This window comes from Chenopodium album, chromosome 19, assembly GCF_948465745.1.
Source record: "Chenopodium album chromosome 19, dcCheAlbu1.1, whole genome shotgun sequence".
In the NCBI taxonomy this organism is placed as follows: domain Eukaryota; kingdom Viridiplantae; phylum Streptophyta; class Magnoliopsida; order Caryophyllales; family Amaranthaceae; genus Chenopodium; species Chenopodium album.
The window spans coordinates 5,505,899-5,524,687 of record NC_137852.1 but is presented as its reverse complement, the minus strand read 5'-3'; the positions used below and the strand labels follow the sequence as shown (position 1 = coordinate 5,524,687).

The 18,789-nt window shown below is 33.8% G+C and overlaps 2 protein-coding genes and 1 pseudogene across 2 annotated transcripts; 2 read left to right on the top strand and 1 right to left on the bottom strand.

Annotated features, from left to right (window-relative positions):
• The first annotated feature begins 698 nt into the window (after positions 1-698).
• On the top strand, positions 699-4,847 carry LOC145595356 (GDP-L-galactose phosphorylase 1-like). The gene is made up of 5 exons (XM_081651753.1): positions 699-1,387; positions 2,289-2,716; positions 2,859-3,044; positions 3,145-3,405; positions 4,192-4,847. Exons 1-5 carry the CDS (start codon positions 1,261-1,263, stop codon positions 4,528-4,530), a joined length of 1,341 nt encoding a protein of 446 aa, XP_081507879.1. The 5' UTR covers positions 699-1,260; the 3' UTR covers positions 4,531-4,847.
• Positions 4,848-9,318: 4,471 nt separating this feature from the next.
• On the bottom strand, positions 9,319-10,201 carry LOC145594788 (putative calcium-binding protein CML23 pseudogene; annotated as a pseudogene).
• A 2,530-nt stretch (positions 10,202-12,731) lies between these two features.
• On the top strand, positions 12,732-16,680 carry LOC145593868 (uncharacterized). Its single transcript, XM_081650233.1, has 5 exons — positions 12,732-12,854; positions 13,996-14,157; positions 14,258-14,401; positions 14,483-16,119; positions 16,260-16,680. The coding sequence occupies exons 1-5, from the start codon at positions 12,732-12,734 to the stop codon at positions 16,678-16,680; spliced, it is 2,487 nt and encodes an 828-aa protein (XP_081506359.1).
• Positions 16,681-18,789: the final 2,109 nt, after the last annotated feature.

Sequence of the window (18,789 nt, the reverse complement as noted above, 5' to 3'; positions counted from 1 at the left end):
ATTTTTCAATTAGCCTTTTAAGCAACAAAAGTCTCTGCAATTTTGATTATTATTCACTACAAGGAGGTTTTGAATGACTTAGAGCTAATCTAGCCCAACCTGAAAAAATAGTAAATAGAATATTTTTTTTTTTTTTTTTTTTTGGAATCTGGGCGGCTCAATTGAATTTAATTTTAGTTTAAATTTTGACTTGTTTTGAAAATAGCCTAAAACTGCTAGTGTTTTTTATTTGGAATTGCGAGTTTAGGCACAATCTTTTTTGGCTTGAACCTTAGGCCTAATATGGGTCAGTTTTTTTTTATTTTTTTTAGCCAAGGCCCTTGCTCGAGCCACTCCATGATCAGGTTTACAATGACTCAACAAAACCCAAAAAGGCTAACAAAATTATGATCATCCTTCTCGCGGCAATTTCTGCTGGAAAATCAGATTGAGTGTTATAGTGTAACTTAACAAAGTAGTACCCGTCAAAAAAAAAAAAAAAAAAAAAAAAAAAAAACAAAGTAGTAACATTTTTTTTTTTTTTTTTTTTTGACACAAAGGTAGTAACATTGTAAATTTGTAATAGTGTAACACGAGTGTATTCTAGACGGCACATACTTTTTAGGCTACACCATTTGCAATTTTAGATGTCCAAATGTCCAATTTGACTTTGTATAAATCCACCTACGAGTATTAAAAAGGCACCTAATCCTTCAAAAATAAACTCCCAAAAAGTTGGTAGATTTCTCGTGGAATACCAATAACTTAGGAAATTGGCCATCAAAAAATAAAAATAAAAAATAACATAGGAACTCTAAATTTCTGATTCCCTTTGATTCTCTCTCAAATTCCGCCATCTTTTCTAAAATTTATGGATTCCATGAAAAAACCCCCAAACCACCACCTTTAATTGAAGAAGAAAGAGAGACAAAAAAAAAAAAAAAGTTGCAGTCTTTAATTTCCTTCAACAATATTCAATCACGGCTTTCCTTGTGATCAACGCTCAAACAACCCCCAAATCCCACCAAAAATCCCAAATCAAAAACAACAATTTTGATCGATTGACTAATTTGGGTGTTGATAAATTGAGAACCCCTTCTCCTCACGGAGGCAGGGGTGCTCTGCCTTCTGACGGCGGTTGCCCTTCCGATCTCCTCTTCCTTGCTTGTGGTGGCTTTTCTCTGACTTACCCTTTTCGTCGTTTTTCTTAAATTTTTCTGGGTTTTTTCTGAGATTTTGCTGATTTTCTAGTTTTTTCGAGAATTTTTGGGAAGTATTAAAATGGGGGTTTTGGATAGAACTCTTACTATTAAGAGGGTTCCCACGGTTCTTTCCAATTATCAGGAGGAGGATGATGTTGGGAAGCTTGGTTGTGGGCGCAATTGCCTCGGGAAATGCTGCTTGCTTGGTATGTATTGATTTTGATGCAATTAATTTTATTTTATTATTTTTTTTTTTTAGCTTGATTTGCATGATATTTTTTCGGAATTTTTGTTTATAATTTGATCAAATAGGAGCTGCCTTTGTTGAATGATTTGATGTTTTGCTTGTGATCATGGCATTTATGGCTCAAGTAGCATGAAAATCCACTATTCAATGTTGAAAATTTGTTGCATTTATACTACTGAAAAGTGCATTTTTTGATTGTGCTGTTTTATCTATCATGTTTGGGATTGTAATCACATTGATTAGTTATAGAGATTGCTTTATTGATCTTTATATGTTTGCCCATGACTTGATCATGGAAGCTTGTGTAAGTTTGATTGTCTTAGATATTCTCCTCTGTAGGATTTAGATTCTGAATTTATACAATTGTTTTGGTAAAGCTGTTCTTATCTACGTGATTCGCTCTTGGCTGTGTTCGGTTTTAGAGCAGCTTGCATACTTCTTTTGGTTACTTTATGTTCATGTTCCCCTTAATTTGTCCAATCCTAGATTTATTTTGGGATTGGGATATTCATTAGCAATTGCTTTAGAGATGAGATCAGGATTATTTTGATTACTTTATGATGAACATATGCTGTAGACCTGTAGTTCAGCCATTGTTTCCAGTGTAAATGTGTGTGTCATCAGTTGTTTGAATTTGATACAACATGAGAATCGAGAACGTGTAGCTTTGTAGTATTAGAGTCAATGTGTGGCTAGTGTGTCTACATAAGGATAACTGATGCAAGGACTTCTGGATTACTAAGAAGCTTCTGGTCACTTTAGTGTTAGGTGGATTTGTTTCCTGCCTTAGTTCTTTGTACGTAGAATATGCTATCCTATCTACCCCATCTCAAATTCCATTTGTTGGGTTTTGTTTTCAGTGTCAAAGCTTCCTTTATATGCATACAAGAAAGAGGATGATGCTATGAGTGAAAATGGCATGGCCTACTCAGTGGATCAAGGGCCTTCTATTTCCTTTCTACATGACCTCTTGCTGGGTCAGTGGGAGGACAGGATGAGGAAAGGGTATTTCAGATACGATGTGACCAAATGTGAAACTAAAATTATTACGGGAAGATATGGGTTTATTGCCCAGCTTAATGAGGGACGTCACCTGAAGAAACGGCCCACTGAGTTCCGGGTTGATCAGGTTCTTCAACCATTTGATGCTAACAAGTTCAATTTTACAAAGGTTGGCCAAGAAGAAGCACTTTTAAGGTTTGAACCTAGTAACGACCATATGACTCATTATTTTCCAAGTGCACCTGTCACATCGGAATCCGATTCACCAAACATTGTTGCTATAAATGTAAGTTTGTTTGTATACCTCAGCTTTGCTTTTCCTGCTGTCTCCTAAAAAGCAAATTGCTCTTTATTTATGCATATTAGATTAATTTGTCCAACAAGAATTGTGTATGGTTTGGCTCATGGGAACTTGGTTTGATTGCCAGGTGAGCCCGATAGAGTATGGACACGTCCTTTTGATTCCTCGTATATTCGATTGCCTGCCTCAGATGATTGATCATGCAAGCTTCTTGGCTGCTCTTCATTTTGCAAAAGCAGCAGCTGATCCCTTCTTTAGAGTTGGCTATAATAGTTTAGGTGCATTTGCCACAATTAATCACCTGCACTTTCAGGTAATTTTTAATACAGTAGAAATCTTTTTGAGTACTTTACGGATTACAAATTGACTTCTGTCTATTGATACATGTGATTTATTTTTCTTACTTATGACAGGCTTATTACTTGCAAGTGCCTTTTCCTGCTGAGAAAGCACCAACTCAAGTGATATTTGAAGCAAAAGATATTACTCGTAATGGAGTTGTGATATCTCAGGTTTTGAAGTATCCTGTTCGGGGGCTTGTCTTTGAGGGTGGTAACACCATTCAAGAGTTATCTGATGCTGTTGCTAATTCTTGCATTCGCCTTCAAAGTACTAATGTCCCTTTCAATATTCTCATATCTGGTTGTGGGAAAAGGATATTCTTGTTCCCTCAGGTAATCTTTTTTCTTTTGCAGCCGTGATCCAACCTTAAAGATAAATTGCGTCACGCTTTTCTTAGTGACTTTTGTGTCTAGTTGCATCTATATCTTGTTGGGATTTATTAAAGGATGCTGCCATTGTTTTCCAAAGTTTACTTCATATATCATTTCATACAGACTTATATATTGAGGCAGGACAGGATTAGGGGTATGTTTCTGATGGAATTATGTGATTGATTTTCATTTTCGTAGCCAATGTTTTCTTGAAATCAGTTGTTTGACAAATGATTGAAATTATGTATTCCATTCCATCAATACATGGCATGTTTGATTGTTAGTATTAATTGGTGGTAATGGTAATGAGTTTATAAGTATTCGTAATTTTGTGAAGAAGATTCCCAATACCCATGGTAATGCTAGTCCCTCCCCAAATACCTCATTTTCTTCACAAAATTTCATCACCATCCATTCCCATTTTAGAGGTGGTATTGTGTGAAAATAATAATTTGTTAGCAAAATACTATTTGTAGGTGAGATTCCATTGACATGGTAATGGCCATAGGATTTCCTTGCAAAATTACATATAAACCCATTACCATCCCCGCCATTTATGACCGATTACCAAACGTGCACTAAATATTTTTTTTCAACCACTGTTTAAGTGTTCAAATGTGCACTTAATATTTTTTTTCAAACCACTGTTTAAGTGTTTTGCTGTTCTTAGTCTTATCAATTGAGAGTAAGATGCTTGCGCTTTGCAAGGAAAGAGACTAGTATCTGATGTTTTCTTTTGAAATACAGTGCTATGCTGAAAAACAAGCTCTGGGACAAGTGAGCCCAGAAGTGCTGGACACACAGGTGAACCCAGCTGTGTGGGAGATCAGTGGACACATGGTGCTGAAAAGGAGAGAGGATTTTGATAAGGCATCAGAGGAATATGCATGGAGGCTTCTGGCCGAGGTATCTCTGTCAGAGGAGAGATTCAATGAGGTGAAGGCAGTAGTATTAGAAGCTTCGGGTCTAAAAGAGATTTTAACCTGTAGGACTTGCATACAAGAAGAGGAAGGGGCTGAAGAACTTCTCCAAGAGTCTTGTGAATCGGCTCAACTGCTGCCAAAAGATTGTATAGTTTTGCAGTGAGGTGAGCTGCCAGCGTTGGCACTGATGCAGTGTACTAAGTGCCTTACCGCCTGGCCTTCACTGTGCTAACTTTTTTACTGCCGTGTAATTAAGAGCTTGACCTCCATGTTTGGCCACACTGCTTTCTCTGCTTTTACTTTTTTTCATTTCTGATATTTTCATTGGATAGAGGTTAATTTCTGTATAATAAATCAAGATAGGCTTGTAAAATTTCTCAAGTCCTGGAACTCCAGAAGCTCTATCTGAGAAACAAATGTCTATTGTCTGTAAATATATACATTCTCAAAATAATGTACCATCATTTGTTGGAGTATGAATACCTTTTTCTGCTACTCGTATTTTATTTATGTTCATGTTCATCAGTTGTCTCAAGCCATTGCCCAGTAGTTTGGACATTCTGCTTCATAACCTAGAACTTTATCTATGTCGGGAGCATATTTCTTAATATCTAATGAAATTCTAAGCATTGGAAACTTGATTCTTCATTTGACAACACTAGGCTCCGTCTACTAGCTACTTTGTTGATCTTAATGCTATTCTAGTGATTTCCTCATCTATTACGGCCTCCCTTATTAAATACCAAAACGCGTTGTCGCGTTGATAGTCATAAACATACAAGTTGTCAACAATGTTATGCTAGTGGTCTCATCATCATAACCTCATCTATTAAGGTCTACCGTATTGAATTTGATTAATACAGTCTCATCCTCATAACCTCGTCTATCACGGTCTCCCTTACTGAATGACGAAATGCGTTGATAAACACATACGAAGTACACAAGTTGACAACATGAGCGTTTTCGTTTTCACAAATAACAGACTCGCAGACCTCTATCACTCTATGTTTGGAAAGCTTCTAACTTTTGAAGTTTTGATATAGTTTTAGTGCAATTAGTATTATGTGCACCATGGTGCACCTAATCTATACTTTTAAACATTTAGTAAAAAAATGACCATTTAGTAAAAAAAAAGTATGACCACATCACAAAAGCTGAACATAAACATGCAATTTTTAATGTTATGTTCATTTTGTATACAATAAATGTTCAATTTGTATTACAAGACTATTGAATCATTACGAGTCGGAAAAACTTCTTTCAATATTTGTCTGACACGTAATAATTCAAAATTTGCGATTGTTTAGATTTTTTTACTAAATGTTCAAAATTTGTTATTGTTCGTATTTTATTACTAAATGTTCAAAAGTATAAGCGTGGTGCATTGCTATTGTTCAGATTTTTTTACTAAATGTTCAAAATTCGCGACTATACAGATTTTTTACTAAATGTTCAAAATTCGTGAATGTTCAGATTTTTTTACTAAATGTACAAAAGTATAGGCGTGATGCATTGCGATTGTTCAGATTTTTTAACTAAATGTTCAAAATTTGCGATGTTCGGATGTATTTACTACACGTTCAGATTTTTTACTAAATGTTCGAAAGCATAGACGTGGTGCATCTAGTTCTAGGTGCACTGTAGTGCATCTTAAAATTTGTGGTTTTAGGGAGGATTTCTGATGGGCTTTGGAAATGGTCTCTGAGACATAAATGACCTTTGTTGAATACACTTAAGAGCCCATCTGATATCTGATAAAGTTTTATGGAAAATAAGGAGTATTTTTTTTCGTCTTTGACCTCTTTGTTACGTTTGAGAATTGAGATTGACTTTTTGATGTGAAATATTCTTAACTTTCACAACTAACACTCCATTCTCTGATTCTCAAGCAGTAATTCTTATTTGGGTTTGTTAAATACTTCCTCCATTTTCAAGTAATTGATTTATTTGGACTTCACTATATTCACACACTTTTTTATACGGAATACCATTTTTTCAAAGTATTTTTGAAAAAATAAAGTCATAGATTCTACTCAACACATTTCAATTCATACCTCTAAAAAGTAAAAATAAACTTATTATAAGTTTTAAATTAAGAAATAACTAAAGATATTAATTGTCAAGCATCGTGTACAAATCCTTTTTTTAGTGATTATTATATGGATTAGATCATGAAGGAACAAGTATAATCCTTATTCTTAAGATTCTTAATGGCTATAGGCTATAGCACTTACGGTTCGAATACATTCTACACACGATTACTAAATGCTTATTGTTTTCATTTTTAGATGCTAATAGGTCATCACTTATTTGGTAATGTAGATGAGACTTTATCAAATTATTTATATCAGCTCAATGCTTTAATCGACTATAGATTAATATGACACTACGAAAGTACAATGATAATATGATAACCCCTTCATTTTATATTGGTTTTCTCACTTAAATTATATTTGTGAAACAAAGATGGTCAAAGTGAGATGATCAATATGAAATTGATATATATAGAGTATCATCAATTATAGAGTAGAGATATATAAGGAGTAAACATATCGTGGTTGAAGTCTATTTCTTCCGCTACCACAACTATTAAGCATATAGTTAAGTAAAGGTAAAGGAATGATTTTTAAAAAATAATTTTAACACTAGAATTATAAAAAGGTTAGGTAGGGTCTGTTTTCATTGACTAAACTCAGCTGAACTGAACTGAATTGAACTGAACTAAACTGAACTGAATATTTTATAAGAGAAGGAAATTAGGAGCTGAACTGAACTGAGCTAAACTGAACTGAATTTCAACGTATGAGAATAGGCCCGTAGCATGTGTAAAATTTATTTTAATTAGGAAATTTTGTCAATAACTACCAATTAAAACACGTGTTTTGAAAACAACTACCTATTAAATTTTTTTTTTAAAAGAACTACCACAAAGATGTAAAAAGTTTAACTAACACTACCACTTTAACAATTTTGGCTAAAATCTCCGGTATTTGGGTCTCACTTTTTACCTTTATGAAGGGTAACTGAGTCAATTTAGATGATTATTTTATGAGGTAAAGGTAAAAAGTAGAACCTACATGCCGAATATTTTAGTTGGAATTATTAAAGTGGTAGTGCTACTTAAACTTTTTACAACTTTGTGGTAGTTCTTTTAAAAAAAAAATTTAATAGGTAGTTGTTTTCAAAACACGCACTTTAATTGGTAGTTTTTGACAATATTTCCTTTTAATTATGATAAAATTACACTATATAATCTTGGTCTCAAAGTGCTTACCACAAAAATGTGTTGTAACTATTTAAAACGGAGAAATAATAATTATATGGGCATCTAACAAAATAATACTCCATTTTCTTAGATAAATTTAGAAAGTGTTAACAACCAAATTAAATAGTAAATAAACTAATTAGGAATCTCGTACTTAAATGTTAAGGGGGCAATTGTGGGTCATCAACAGAAATAGTTGCGGTGACTCGGTAAATAGTGACCAATCTGAGCATTGGAGTTCTGGAGCTTGGGCCCACATTTAGAATTTTAGAAGATGATTTTCTGCCTTTTTTTTCCTTTGAAGAAGTGTAGCTGAAAACAACTTTAATGATTAAAAATTAAAAAATTCATTGATAAATTCTTCTGACATTATTTAGAATAGGTTATATGTACGACATGTTCTTTTCCCATATATTACTCCACTTCCTGCTCCACATTCGCAGGAAACCTTAGAAAAGTTCTAAGCTAAACAACAAACCTTAACCGTAATTCAGTAATTGTGTTATATACTTCGTATGTGACATATAGGAGTACATTACTTTGTATCTGTATATCGTATTTAATATTCTATCGATCTCTTTTAATTTATCCATTGTAATTTTGTTTCGTGAAAGTCTTTTGAAAAAACAAGACAAAACGAAGTTAGGGTAATACTATATAATATAAATTAATGCGAAATAATAGGAGGGTCAGGGTATATTAGTAACTTACTTAGGGATTAATTATAATTTGACATAATTTTTTTTTTTTTTTTAGTCATATGGACGGGGTGAGAATCGACCCCAAGGGAAGCTCTATCCCTCAATCTCATTTTGAGATTATTTTGAATGTTTTAAGTTTTTGACAAAGAATATTTAAAGTAATTGTTAAATAAAAAATTACTGTTAACTAAAATAATTAACAGAGAATTTGAAAATCAAATATTGATTTGAATAATTTACATTGATTTTGTACCCAAAATAATTTAGTAAACAATTATAAACCCTGAGGCATATGCCATTGCCGCGCTCCATTGAACATTTCAGACATGTCTTGAATTTTCGCCACATGACTAATCAATTCTTCAAGAGTCTATTGTCTATATCGTGATGACCATTATAATACACTAGATAATGATGTGTCACGATAATTTCAATGGAGGAAAAGCCCAAAATTAACCAAATTATTTTGTGTGAACATTAATTATAGGGTAAATGCACACTTGATTGTTTCTGTGGTCATGAAATTTCTAGTATGGGCAACTCGCTTTCTTTGCAAGCACTCAAATTTGTTACACCATCCGTTGTTGAACACGATTAAACTTATACGAGTATATTGATAAGTGATGATTTCTTAATATGGTACGGCATGCACTATTTTAAACGTATCTATTATCCTAGATGTATCTAGTTCACACGTTAAAATCTTACCCAAAAAACACGGTATAATTCGATACTATATCTTATTTTCCCGTAAAGTATCACAAGTAGCCCTACTAGCTCCCATATCGATTACACGATTGTCAAATATACACCGTATCTGTCAATTTCATACCATAAATGAATCCCATCACAAATCAAGCACTAAAATCGACAAAATTGAAAGTAAAACACAATATTCCACTAACTCATATTTAGAAATTGAGCAAGCAATTGATTAAAATACCTAAGTGAATCTAAATCGAATAACTCCACAATTAGAATAAAATAAAGAAAAGAGAATTACGAATTAAAATCAGAAATATTAAACTAAAACCAGTTAGCAAGCAAAGTGTATTCACAAGAATACTTTTCCCTTCTTAAATCCCTAAAAATCGTCAATTAAGAAATTATCAACTAGCAGTAGTATATTCAACCACTAATTAACAATCAAAAAATTACACTTAAAAAAAGTAGTAATTAAGATTAAAATTAAAATTAAAAATCATCACCTATACACAATTAATCTTCTTCTTCTTCTTCCTCTCTCTAGATTAACGAACGAATTCATCGATCAATCAATCAATCAATGAATAAATCAAGCGGCCATCATCTTCTTAAACTCCTCGAAATCAACATGACCATCACCATCAGCATCAACAGATTGAATCATCTTCTTACAATCCTTCAATGAACATTTCTCACCTAAACTCTTTAACACATCGTATAACTCACGCGCTGAAATCTTACCGTTACCATCTTTATCGTATAAACTGAAAGCTTCTTGAAGTTCCTTAGTGGAGCCGGCATTGCCGCCAGATCCGGCGTGAAACTCGGAGAATTCAGTTAGATCGACGTAACCGTCGCCGTCTTTGTCCATCTCATCCATCATCTTCTTCACTTCTTCCGTCGAAGTTTCCGATCCTAAGGCGTGTAACAGCGACTTCAGTTCCGACGCCGAGATCTTTCCGTCGCCGTTTTTGTCGAATTTCTGGAAGATTATCTCGATTTCTGTCTGAGATTTTTTCTGAGGATTTGAATTTGAAGTTGAGTTTTTCGCCATTGATGAGATGAGAGAGAAAGTGAGGGTTGAGAGGAGAGAGAAAGTTGAGAAGAGGAGAGAGAAAAAGGGGAGATTAAAAGGTTTTTTTGAGAAGGTAGTGAAAGAGTTATTTTATAGTTGGAGAAGACGCGGTTTTAGGAGGACGCGGTTGAGTAATAACCAACTTTCTTTTTATATGATTTCTTTATTTATTTTATTTTTTTGGAAAATTTGTCAAAAACAACCCTTTAAAGTGTCCACTTTATTTAAAACAATCTTTTAAATTTTTTTTTGCAATTTCAAACCACAATATAAATTTTTTTTATCAAAGACAACCAAATGTTACTTTTCGGCGTTAACTCTATTTTTCCTGATGTTGACCACGATGGTGCGAGTCACGTGACCTCCTATTTTGCTTAATACACCCTCTTTTCCCTCCAATTAACTCTTATTAAAACCCCTGCTTCTCTTTCATCCCTATTTTAGTACGAGTAAATTGGAGGGAAAATTAGTGTATTAAGCAATATATGAGGTCATGTGCGTTGCACACTAGTGGTCAACATCGGGAAAAATAGAATCAACGCCAGAAAGTAGCATTTGGTTGTTTTTGATAAAAAATTTTTATAATGTGGTCTGAAGTTGCAAAAAAAAATTTAAAAGGTTGTTTTAAATAAAGTGGGTACTTTAAAAGGTTGTTTCTGACAAATTTTCCAATTTTTTTTTTAGATTCTTTTTTCTGTTTTTTTTTTATTTTTTTATTTTTTTAAGTTAGTTGGGGGTAGTAGTGTTGCTGCTGCCTCTTATTATACAGTTAGGGTTTATATTATTAATTATGTAAATAATAATGTATGATTTCTGAATTATTCGAGATGGAGAGATGTGATTATGTTGTCATATTGTTATGGTTGAACAAAGCGAGTAAGCAACAGATTATATCATTGAATCATTCCTTCTAGTGATGGACAAAGCTGCTACTTGTTTAACCACGACCCAAGTTGCAATTTAATAATAATACAACGCGATCCAATTTTTACAGTGGATGATTTTATGGATTAAATTTATAGCGTATGACTTAATCAAACTTGCTATGAACTTAGCCTATTTTGGAAATTAAATTCACTTTTTAAAAACACTTTGTCAATCTGACACAAGCCCCAATTAACCCACGGCCACGTCTTAAGTTAATTAATGCGAGTAAGTAGTCCCAATTCAATCCGATTCATGTATGTACAGCCCATTATAACACAACCCTATTTTTTAACTATAGAAGCCTATAAGTATGGTTTGGTACTTTGGTGCTCCCTCTTCACAACCTAGCTTGCCTCCAACCTTTTTAGCCAAGCTTAAAGAACCAATATCATTAATAGAATAAATTATTTGAAATTCATGCATATCCTACACACGCTCTCTCTTTCATCTGTTTCATAATAATTGACACATTTTAATTATTGTCATAACTTAGACCATGTTGTGATAAAAGTCAAAGCATGTATGTCAATGATTACAGAACGAAGAGAGTATCAATTGTTATTCTACCTATACGTGCACAAATTAGGAAAATAAACTTGTCAGAATACATATAGGTACTCGTATATTATAAAAATACTAAAAGCGGAAAAAAAATATACATGAAATATAACAAATTAACCATTGTTACACCGATTTATGCATATTACATCATTACACATCAAATGTATCCACTAATGTATAATGAATTAAACATAGCAAATGATCTTCTTCAAATTAAAAATAACATAGCAAATGATCAACTTATTAAAGTTAGCCATTTAACTTAATAGTTAAAGACAAGTTTGGGCTTTAAAACATACACGAGAAGTGTGAGCAAGTAAAACTTCAGAAAGTGAATAAACTCCCAAAACGTAAGAAAAGCAGTTAATTGAAAGGGATAGACAACCAATTTATTATGATCCATGTTCAAATAGAAGCTCCATGTGATGTAGTTAGGTCTTATACTTTTCTGTGGGCTTTTTGGTTTGGCTTCTTTTATTTGGACGCGTTTATTTGGGTACAATTTCAATCAATTTTACTTATACTATATAGTCTATTGCTTGTATGGATAATTATTATCCTCTTAATTGGTGAGTGACACAACGGCCACATATCCAGATTTCGCGACCCGATTCACGGATCTGCTTTCATTAACAAAGGATTTTTATTTTTATTCTACATGTTCAACTCTTCCATCCATATGTGTAATTTGTAAGGAGGGTTATTGTCTTATAAGAATGAAATCCCTTACAAATTAGTTAAATTCATATTAGCATGTTAGATACCTTATGAGTGAAGGAAAAGGGATGTATATGTAATATGTTGCATTGAATTGAAAACAATAGTGTTTGCATATAAATAGCTGAATATTATGTGTTTCTCAAAGGGGCATTTTCGTATTTTTATTCAAACTAGCGAGGTTAGTTGTGTCATTTTTGCAAATTGATAACCCATAAACTCACTTAAGCTCTCTCTCCTTTCAATGAAAGTTGAGAATTTTTCAACAATAGATGACTGAAAAGTCGAGGTATTCTTCAACAAAAGGAAGGAAAACTCACAAAATCAACAAACATATACCATTTGGGGTTAATTATGCCCCAACTTTATATATATTTCTTAGGGGTTTTAGTTACTTAGATTCGGTGTCGGATATGGTGGTGTTGGGGGCTGGGGTTTGTTATGGTGTTAGTGGTGTTGGTCATGGTGTTTGTTATGGTGTTGGGTTTTGTAGTGGCGGAGCCAGGATTTGTAATGCGGGGGGACAAATTTCGAACGTTTAATAAATTGACAAAAAATTTAAGAAAAAAATGATCAAATCACATAAATTGTTTATTATATATTTAAAATTTCATTTGAAATATGACAACTATATACGAAGTATATATATTTTTAAGACTAAAAATTATTTTTATATGGCAAAAGAGGAGCTTTTAATAGTTTCATAATTTCATTGCATATTAATAAAATTATCAACGAAAAAATATTTTTTTGTTGGTGAACCCCCAATTTTAAGTTATGTAATCCCCAATAATCGATAAATACGATTTATCAAACCCTAGATCAAAGGGAGACATAAGCCTTACTTAAAGCCCATCAACCACCAGGCCATATATAATCTTTATGATATAAACACTTTATGTGATGTATTTATTTTATTACTGCATCTGTTTAAGCTAACGATATTCTTTTTTTTTTTTTTTTTTTTTTTTTGAAAATGAGGGGACAGCTGTCCCCTCATGTTCTAACGTGGCTCCGCCACTGGGAGTTTGTCATGATGGGAAAGGTTAAAGAAGATCAGAAAGGTTGAAGAAGGAGAAACAAGAGGATGAGTCATCCACAATAAACAATAAAATATTGGTAACTTTGATACTTGTATTATTTACCAATTTTGCCATCTTGAGAAATAATGATGATTCACAAATGAGAAACAGGGTCAAGCCTGAATATTATTCAATGAGCAAGTATTCTATTTGTTTTTAATTATAGCACTTTGACCAACACGATATTATTATATGTGGTTGTGGATGTACAATTGAGATAAAAAGTAAGGAATGAAGATATTATAGTGAATACACAAAACATAAAAAAAAATAAATAAAAATTAAAAATAAAAAGTTTGAGTCTGTATGAGTGGGACCACGTAAAGTGATATAAGAGTATATATAATAAAATATTCCACCCATTAAAAGTTCGACTCAGTTTGCATTTGCGCAGTCTCCAATGCACATTTTTTGCCATTAAAATCTTTAGCTAGATATTGAAAATTATATAAAGTTGATATTTAAAAACTTTACACTAATTAAAACAAATCTATTACAAAGTAAGATCCCACATGTTAATTAATTCTTTTATATTAATCGTTAAATATTTGAAATTTTGTTCACAAATGATGGTATGCACGCTTTATTTTTTCAGAAATTTTGGCATGTTGTTGGGTCAGATATAATTGCTTATGTTCATAAATGGTTGAATGGGAATGTGGACTTGGCTGAAATAAGTAACACTTGCATTGTACTTATTCCGAAATGTGATAAGCCAACATTGATTTCGGAATTCAGACCTATAAGCTGTTGCAATGTTATTTAATTATAAAATCATCTCTGAAGTGTTGGCAAATAAATTGAAAAAATTTCTCGGGGAAGTAATATCTCCGAATCAGAGTGTTTTTGTCCCTTAGAGGCTCATCACTGATAATGTCATTGTTGCATTTGAAATTTTTCATGCTATGAAGAGAGGTGATGAAGGGAAGGATGGCAATGTTGCGCTAAAACTTGATATGGGCAAAGCATATGATAGGGTGGAATGGGTGTTTTTGGAGCAGGTAATGATCAGATTGGGCTTCTCGAATATGTGGATTCATCGTGTTATGCATTGTCTTAAGAGCGTATCTTTTGCTTTTAAGATAAATGGGAAGGTTTCGGGGTCTTTGATCCCGACTAGAGGATTACGCCAGGGTGATCCTATTTCTCCGTTCTTATTTCTGTTATGTGCGGATGCTTTTTCGACGCTTATTTCAAAGGCGGCCAATGGTAATTTAATTCATGGGGCTAGAATTTGCAGGATCGCTCCCAGGGTGTCTCACTTATTTTTTGCAAATGACAGTATACTTTTTGCTAAAGCAAGTGTGCAAGAATGCTCGGTTATAGCTGATATAATCAGCAAATATGAGAGAGCTTCGGGTCAGAACGTCAATTTAAGCAAAACTAAAGTTGTTTTTAGTAAAAATGTGGTACAGAATCGAAGGCAAGAAATTATTCAAATTTTGGGTGTTAGGGAGGTTGAAAAACATGAGAAGTACCTAGGCTTGCCCACTATAATCGGTAGATCGAAAAAAGCAATTTTTGCAGGGCTGAAGGAGAGATTATGGAAGAAACTGCAGGGTTGGAAGGAAAAGCTACTATCTAGACCAGGAAAAGAAGTGCTTATAAAAGCGGTGGCCCTGGCGATTCCTACTTGTATGATGAGTATATTTAAAATTCCCGGCGACTTTATTGATGATATTCATTCCATGCTTGCAAGATTTTGGTGGGGCTCTACGGAGACTACAAAAAAGATGCATTGGCAACGATGGGAGAGCTTATGTCAACCTAAGGCTCTGGGTGGATTGGGGTTTAGGGACTTAAGATGCTTTAACCAAGCATTGTTGGCTAAGCAATTATGGAGAGTTCATCATAATCCGGGCACTCTTATTCATACAATTTTCAAGATTGTGAGGTTCTCAAGTCCTCTTGTGGCTACGACCCAAGCTATGCTTGGAGGAGTATGTGGGGCACAAGAGGGGTATTACTTGAGGGGCTTAAGTGGGAGAGTAGGGAATGGAAGTGCGATAAATGTGTGGGATGAAGCGTGGTTACCGGGGAACTCATCGGCAATAGTCGTCCCAACTCCAATTGCAAATAGTGATATGGGGCTAAGAGTGAGCAATTTAATTGACCACAATTGTAGCGAATGGGATATGAGCATTATTTCAAGTAATTTTAACAGTGAGGATGCAGCAAAAATTCTCAAGATTCTTCTGTCTCCAAGCTGCCCCGTGGATAAAATGTTTTGGTGGCCATCCAAGGATGGTGCATATTCGGTTAGATCGGAGTATTGGCTCTGCAAGAAGGTTCCTGCTGTAATGCAAGGGGCGGATATGAATGAGGTCTGGAAACTGATTTGGTCCCTAAAATGTCCTCCAAAATTGCATCATTTTTTGTGGAGAGCTTGTAAGGGGTTTCTCACTGTTAAAGAAAGGTTGTTCAATCGTCACATTGTAGCTGAAAAGTCTTGTAGAATTTGCAATGACCCTGAGGAGTCTATTATTCACGCAACATTTGGTTATATGGCAGCGCAAGAAATATGGGCTGCTAGCCCTCTCGCATCCAAGGTGAGTGTTGCCCCTGATAATAGCTTTGTTGAAAGGTTCTTATGGTGTTCGAAGAATGCTTCGAGGGATGAGCTGCTCTCTATTGCTACCCTTGCTTGGGCATCATGGCATTGTAGGAACAAAGCCATATTCGAGAAAACTGATTTTTGTGCTGTTGATGTTGCTCGTGGGTGGGTGAATTTCGTGAAGGAGAGCAATGAATATGCCTTAAAGACTGCCTAGGCATCAGCTCAGGTTGCAAACAATGCCAGAAACTCTTGGCGTTGTCCTGCTTCAGGGATGGTCAAGGTGAATTGTGATGCACATTTAGGCACGAGAACAAGGCTGGTGTGGTGATTAGGAGTGAGCAGGGGGTGATTTTAGCTGCTGCAGTTCGTGTAATTGGGGCTGATTGGGAAGTTGATGTTGTTGAGGCAGCAGCTTGCAGATACGGATTGCAAGTGGCGAGGAGATTGGGTTTCAACAATGTGCACCTTGAGTCTGATGCTTCTAGTGTGGTGAATGCCGTAAAGTCGAAAGCTAATGGCTTCTCTCCTATCTTCATATTGTATGATGATATCTCTTGTTTGGCGTCTTGTTTTAGTTCTTTTTGTTTCTCTCATGTTAAGCGTGCGGGTAATACCCTAGCCCATAGTGTTGCACGATGGGACACTAGGGGATGTAATGAACGTGTTTCTCTTGGTCCTTTCCCCCTAAGCTTGACAACTTTGGCGGAAATTGACCTCTTATAATGATAATCCGCAGCGTTGTTTCAAAAAAAAAATCGTTAAATATGATCAAAGTTATTCGATTTTGACTACGTGAATAAGTGAGTCAAATTTTTAGAAACATATATAGTAATGAATAACCCGTCATATTTATACTAATATATTAGGTTAGTGCTCGTGCGAAAAAAATTGCATATATATTATTAAGTTAGTTTTAAAATCAATACTTAACTTATTTCAATTCTTAATGGTGCGTAGAAAGTGGATAAGATAAACAAATGAAAAAGAGTTGACATATGGTGAACTGATAGTGCCCAAATAAGAAACAAGCTGAAAATTTTCATTTAACACCATAGATAATATATGTTAACATTTGACACGACGTAGCCAAATTCAATCAGGAGACTTTTACCCCATTTGAGAGGCAAAACGACTTTTTTGATACAGGAAACATGACCAATGACATTCTTTAAATTTCAACCAATGAGTTATGCCAATACTATGTGTTTTATGGAACAGAGGATCAGATAAACTCTCAGTCACCTCTTATTCTCTTAGAAAGATCTTAATGATGTAAATAGTGTATATGAGAGTTGGAGCAGATACAAATTGTAGGTATAACATTATAAAACCCATCATAGTAAAATTTTGATTATTCTTAAATAGATATTTTTTATTCCAACATTTTCTCTTTGCTATACAGTACAAAGAACTTCTTTTCATCATTATCCATAAAACTCAGTTCTATTAAACTGTTATATTAAAGCTTTATACTTAATATAATTTATGAATTTTCTTCCGTACTCCATCTTTAAAAGGTAGGAGATTATGATAACCCTATTAAGTAATACACTATTATGGATGGAGTAGGAGATTATAGCATTGGAGGATTTGTGGTGGATCACGTCGCCCAATACTCATATTTATAGTTGATATTTGGTGGTATGGAGGGAGAGTTAGAAACTTCATTATAAATTGCTACATTAATCTAGAAGTGTCTTGAACCTTCACTATGTTTAGTATCTTTCACAACATGCAAGTATCTACCGTATTTACTATTTAGTCATTGAGACGAAGTTGATTGATTTTATGGAATTTAAGCCAGGCTAACCCGTTATTTCGCAATTCTATTCTACTTCTAGAGTACTGTGTGCATGGTCAGAGGCGGAGCCACAGGGGGGGCTGGTGGAGGCCCAGCCCCCGTGGCCCAAACACCAATTCTTTTATCTTTAACTGCTGGCCCCCTTTAAAATTAGGTTAAATAGTAAATGTTTCTTAATTGATACATGAAAAAATTATAGCTCAGTGGTAATTTATGAAGTTGCAATACCCGGAGGCCCAAGATCAAACCTTGTCCGTGTACTTTCTTATATTTTTTGGTTAGTTTTGCACATTTTTTTTCCTCGGATTACTACTTGTATTTTATTACTCCAAACTAATATTTCTTTGATTAGTTCTCACATATTTTCTTTGGTTACCACATCTTTCATTTAATTAATTTTGCCAATTTACTATTAAATTAGAATCTTTTATTCATTTTTCTTGAATTATTTTTGAACTACTTATCATCATATTATACAAATTTAACCATTGTAATTTTAATATTGCCTACGTGTCTTATTATTTGCAACAAAAAGAGTATTAGGATATAGAAAAATTTCTTTGGTGCAAGTAATAAGACACGGATGTAGTAATAATTATTAAAAGTTAAAATAAATAGTTTAAAAAATATATATGATCAAATAAAGATAATTGTATTAGCGCATAAACAATAATTTAACAATGAAAAAAACGTACAAAATATAACATATATGGAGTACTATTTTATTTGTATAAGTTTCGGCCCCCTCATATTTAAATTCCTGGCTTCGCCCCTGTGCAATGGTACTCCAGGTTTATAAAAATCATGTTATTTTGATGTGAACCCCTTATTATTTCAATTTATATATATGTTATTTTTAAATAAGTACATGTTATTTTAATAAACACATGTTTTTTTTTATACATGATGTTAAAGTAAACAAGTGAATAACATATTATTTTAGCAAAATAACACAAGGTTTTAAGCAAAATAACATAAGACTTAGGCAAAATAACTCAAGTATATTGGGTATGGAGTACCGTGATCCGGGA

Coding starts and splice junctions, on each gene's coding strand:
- LOC145595356 (XM_081651753.1), top strand. CDS start 1,261: ATGGGGGTTTTGGATAGAACTCTTACTATTAAGAGGGTTCCCACGGTT. Junction 2,717..2,858: donor CAAACATTGTTGCTATAAAT/GTAAGTTTGTTT, acceptor TTTGATTGCCAG/GTGAGCCCGATAGAGTATGG. Junction 3,406..4,191: donor GGATATTCTTGTTCCCTCAG/GTAATCTTTTTT, acceptor TTTGAAATACAG/TGCTATGCTGAAAAACAAGC.
- LOC145593868 (XM_081650233.1), top strand. CDS start 12,732: ATGGTGGTGTTGGGGGCTGGGGTTTGTTATGGTGTTAGTGGTGTTGGT. Junction 14,158..14,257: donor GACCTATAAGCTGTTGCAAT/GTTATTTAATTA, acceptor TTTGTCCCTTAG/AGGCTCATCACTGATAATGT. Junction 16,120..16,259: donor GCTGTTGATGTTGCTCGTGG/GTGGGTGAATTT, acceptor ATGCACATTTAG/GCACGAGAACAAGGCTGGTG.